At 47.8% G+C, this 4,547-nt stretch overlaps 1 protein-coding gene across 1 annotated transcript in view; it reads right to left on the bottom strand.

Annotated features, from left to right (window-relative positions):
- The window catches only part of LOC113213210 (uncharacterized), a 28,921-nt gene extending 24,606 nt beyond the window's left edge, over positions 1–4,315 (bottom strand). The window contains exon 1 of the mRNA XM_052274205.1: positions 4,215–4,315. Coding sequence (XP_052130165.1) covers positions 4,215–4,311 — 97 coding nt within the window. The 5' untranslated portion in view covers positions 4,312–4,315. The remainder of the gene's footprint in view (positions 1–4,214) is intronic.
- Positions 4,316–4,547: the final 232 nt, after the last annotated feature.

Raw genomic sequence — 4,547 nt, 5'->3', positions numbered from 1 at the left:
CTCCTAAGGGGTAACTCGAGAAAGTAGAACCCTACGACCGAAAATTTCGTCTGTTTCGCTCTATCTTGTACCGTTTTGGCGCTATGGAGCATTTCTTGGCGAAAACAACGTGAAAAAGACAAAATCGTCTATTAAATCGCTAAAAAGGCTTTATGTCACAGAATAGTAAAGGGAGTAATACTTAAACCACACATTACGGGTCGAACCACACCCTCTTTTAGGCTTAAGGGTCCCTAGATTATCTAGTATCACTAAAACGTTGATTTTTACATAACATTCTTTCCGAATTCGAACTTTTAATGAAAACCTTTATCGAACAGCAGACGTTTCATGTCCGTGATTTTTGAGTAATATGTCCCCGACAAATGCTGTCAGTATGTCAAATTTTTGGGCCGGAACGCCCTGTTCCCGTATACCATCCCATTAGCTCGTCTCGGGTGTCCGCGCCGCAGGCCTAGCTATATGTGCGCCAGGCGCGTCGCAGCGTAACAGTGTTTCGTGAGATATCGCGAAGCCTGTTACGCGAGACGTGGTCTGGCGTACATATAGCTAGTTTTAAATGCGTTCCGACATGATCGAACTCCTGATCCTCCAAAATGAAACGGCCTAGTGGAGGTGGCCACGAGGGGTTACGCCGCGGGGGCGTCAACTCCGGCAATCTGGTGTACACCTAACCCGGCAATCTGCTAAAATCTTCGGCAATCTCTAGGTAATCGGCTGCAAAAGCCATGCTTTTTGTCTACATTCAGGGTGACATTAGTGCGTTTTGCCTAGTCACAGGCGGCTTATGCCCTCTAAGCAAAATATTTGTCAAGCAATCTGGCAATCTTGGCATTTTGGCGTACATCCTACAAGAAAGTTGAGGCCCCTCGGGTTACGCGGACAGCGAGGGTGGCCGCGAGGGGTTGCGTGGACCGCGGAGGTCGACGCAGGGCACCTCGCGACGACGCGGGGGTAGGTTGCGCAGTTGCAAAGGGTAGTGGTGGAGAGTCTGTTGGTGTCGGTATGGAGCGGGGACGGGGAGGGGGCGGGAGAGGCAGGTGCGCAACCAGCGCACGCTGGCTGCGCACCTCCAACGAGCTTCTCAACCGGCCCCGTCTGCGGGCGGGCTAGTCTACATTTAAACAAGCAGGCCCGGTCCCCACACGGAAAATAGACATCTATAGATGATGGTAGATGGTCTACCGTTCGTCTATTCGGTCTACAGACATCTATAGACATCAATAGAGCATCTAAAATACGTACAAATTGTCTATATCTACTGATAGATATACCGTAGACATCGATAGGCGGTCTTGAGGTTGTATATCTGATCTATGATACTTCTGTCGATATGAAGATATCTATAGATCATCTGCCACCAGTCTATGACGTCTAGGTCTACCTGTAATGCAACGGATACGTCTAGTAGATATCTTTGCTACGTCTTAAAGGTCTACGTCTTAAAACCAGTAAGTTCTAGACGTCTATTGACTATCTTCCTACTATCTACCAAAAGACACTAAGGTCTAGCAAACTCTCCGAGTCATTTCTCATGCACCGTATAGAAGTAGACAATCTATAGATATGCGTAGCCGTCTAGTCATCTCTGTAGAAAGATACCATCTTCCAACACAGCTCCTCCTAGAAGCAACCGACGGGTGAGGGGTAGCGTTCGCGCTCTCGAACCCAAAGGTTGAGGGTTCTAATCCCAGCACTGGTGGTAGATTCGAACGTCCAAAGATAACCAAGGAGAACACAGAGCCATGAGGGAGTAGTCAGTTCGCTCGCGAACAGTTATAATTTTTAAATTTTGTCGTAAAATACTTGTCAGTAGATATCTATTCAACATCGACAAAAAGACGTCTAATAGATGTTGTAAATGTGGACAATCGATCAATTATAGACGTCTAGTGGTAGACACGATTAAACGTCTAATAGACCCTTGGGGGTCTAGAGAAAGATGCATATTAGACATCTAATAGACGTCTTTTTTCCGTGTGGGTCCCTGCCGAACGGAGTTGCCGGCGGAGCTAAGCCTGCCGGCGGCGATGGTCGGGCCCGCGGCCCGATCATTGCTGTCGCGTGATTTGCTGAAGAACATCATCAAATGATGTAGCGGGCCTTCGGCCCGCTTAAACCCGTCGTCTTTGAGTTTGCCCCGCGAAGACACGAGAAAGGGATGTAACGGTGAAGCACCGCGACTACAATCCACCCTTCTGCTTAGAAAAGGTTTTTTGGGGGCGGGGGGAAAGTTTCCTTTCTATTTTGCGGTTTTTAGACATTTTTCTATAACTTATTGTTCACTATGGCAATTTATAGCTTATTTTCGTCAAACAAGACCCTCTAGCGCCTAAACGGTTAGAGATAGAGCGAAACGGACGAAATCTTCGTTTGAAGGGCTCTACTCTGACTAGTTACTCCTTTGAAAAACACAATAAAAACTATTGGGGAGAATTTTTGAACCTTGGATACCCCCATTCACACTCTTAGGGGTGGTTGCCAGGATTTGCCGTAGGCGTTTCGTTCGTTCTCTAGGAGGCGACCTTAAGACATCATGAAAATTTCAAGTCTCTAGCACATCTCCTTCTAGTGGAACAGACAGACACACAGACTCACAGACAGACGCACACGAGGTCGTTTGCATAAACCCGCTGGATAGCTTTTTCAAAGCAGAAGGGCGGGCTAAAAACAACGGGGCAGAGCGGCCACTCTGTATGACGTGACGAGAAAACCCTTATCATGTGACGAAAACACCCATGACGACTCCCCTCTCCTTAAAATTATCCATGGAATTTTCGTCAGTGTGACAAAGAATTTTTACAGTGTAAAACGGTAGGGGAAAGAACAATTCCTTTGATCTATCTGTTGCCGACCATTCAGTTTGAGAATTTACATTGGAAGATTGGTCTGATCCTAACCTTTCAAATATGGAGGGGAGCTCGGAACTGGCCTGACAGTTTCCTATTCCTGAAAGGCCGTAAAGGCACGTGATCAGCTCGACCAATCAGTGAATTTGCCTCCCCCCCCCCCCTTCCCCTCCGGTTTGGATGGCCTAGAGCACCTTACTGTACAAATCGACCCTTTAACTTTCAGATCGCTAGCGCAATCGTGCAAACAAAAATTGTTTTCCCGCTGCCAGCTCGCACTCAAAGCTATAATAACGTTGGTTTGAGTAAAATTTGGTATCAAGCTAAACTTCAGTAATAAGTTGACGCAGCACACGAAAGGAACAGCAGAGCGGAGCGGGCTGCCCTCTGCGCACACATGGTGTTTTTCGGCTAACGGAGGAAGAAAAAGAGAGGGTTGAATGTCGAGCCTGTACCCCACCGACTGGTGTGAGGTAGAGGCGGGAATCTCTCGACCAATCAACGTTCTTGCCGTCTTTCTTCTTCCTCCGTTCCGAATTACACTATAGATGCCAGGAGCCAGCAGCAAGTTATCCTATCCACTCCTGCTCCTTTCCATTGCCCGAAGTATTTTGATAGACCATTTCAGGTTAGGTGATGTGAAGAAGAAAAGAATAATGAACCGAAGAAGCACTGTCTTCTAATCGACCCCGTCCCTCTTTGCCCCTCGCCCAACTCGCTTGTCCCTAATAAACCATTCCGGTAAAGCTGAAATGCAGAAGAATGCGGGGAACAAGAAAACGGAAATCGCTATGATCGAACACGGTGACTTCCGTTTTCTTGTTCCCCGCATTCTTCTGCATTTCAGATTTCCCGGAATTCTTTATTGCAAAGCACGCACGGCGCTCCGGCGCTGGCGAAACCACACAACTCCACGGAGCCTCCGTCAAAGCACGCACAGCGGTCCGGCGTTGGCAAAACCCTGCACAGTTCTTAGGCGCTGGCGAAACCACGCAACTCGATATTTTGGGTGATTTTCCAGACCTATACCTTAAAAAAGAGGACGTTTCCCTCTTTCAGAATATACAGTTATCTCATTTTTTTTTTTTTTTTGAAAAACATCGATACGTGTTTCGCCAGCGCCTAAGAACTTTGTGTGGTTCCGCAAGCAACGGGCCGCTGTGCGTGCTTTGACGGACGCTCCGCGGAGTTGCGTGGTTTCGCCAGCGCTGGAGTGACGTGCGTGCTTTGCAATAGGGACAAACAAACTGTTTCTCGATTAGTTTTTTTTTCTTTTTTCACAAAAACTAAAATGATCTATTGGTTAATATTGGTGCCGCACGGATGGTGAAGGACCGGTGGAGCGAAATCTTTTGGAAATCTTACCTAAAAGAAATGCTGTCGGTCCGAGCATACTGGTATACTGCCTGTCGAGCGTGCGTGGTGCCTGCGAGTACAAGCCCAAAATATAAGGGAGCAACATCCTGCTTAAAACTTGTTCGCGGTATCGCTTGGAATTAACTGGCACCAGACAGTACCTTTCCGTTTCAGTCAAGCCCCACTAAATTCTGCTCAAGCAAGTAACAAGGTAGATGTACGCCAGACCACGTCTCGCGTAACAGGCTTCGCGATATCTCACGAAACACTGTTACGCTGCGACGCGCCTGGCATACATCTACCTTGGCCTGCGGCGCTGACACCCGTGTCGGGTAGTGGCAA

Source organism: Frankliniella occidentalis, unplaced genomic scaffold, assembly GCF_000697945.3.
Source record: "Frankliniella occidentalis isolate FOCC.00 unplaced genomic scaffold, Focc_3.1 Scaffold351, whole genome shotgun sequence".
Classification (NCBI taxonomy): domain Eukaryota; kingdom Metazoa; phylum Arthropoda; class Insecta; order Thysanoptera; family Thripidae; genus Frankliniella; species Frankliniella occidentalis.
This window is presented reverse-complemented; position numbering and strand designations above follow the sequence as displayed.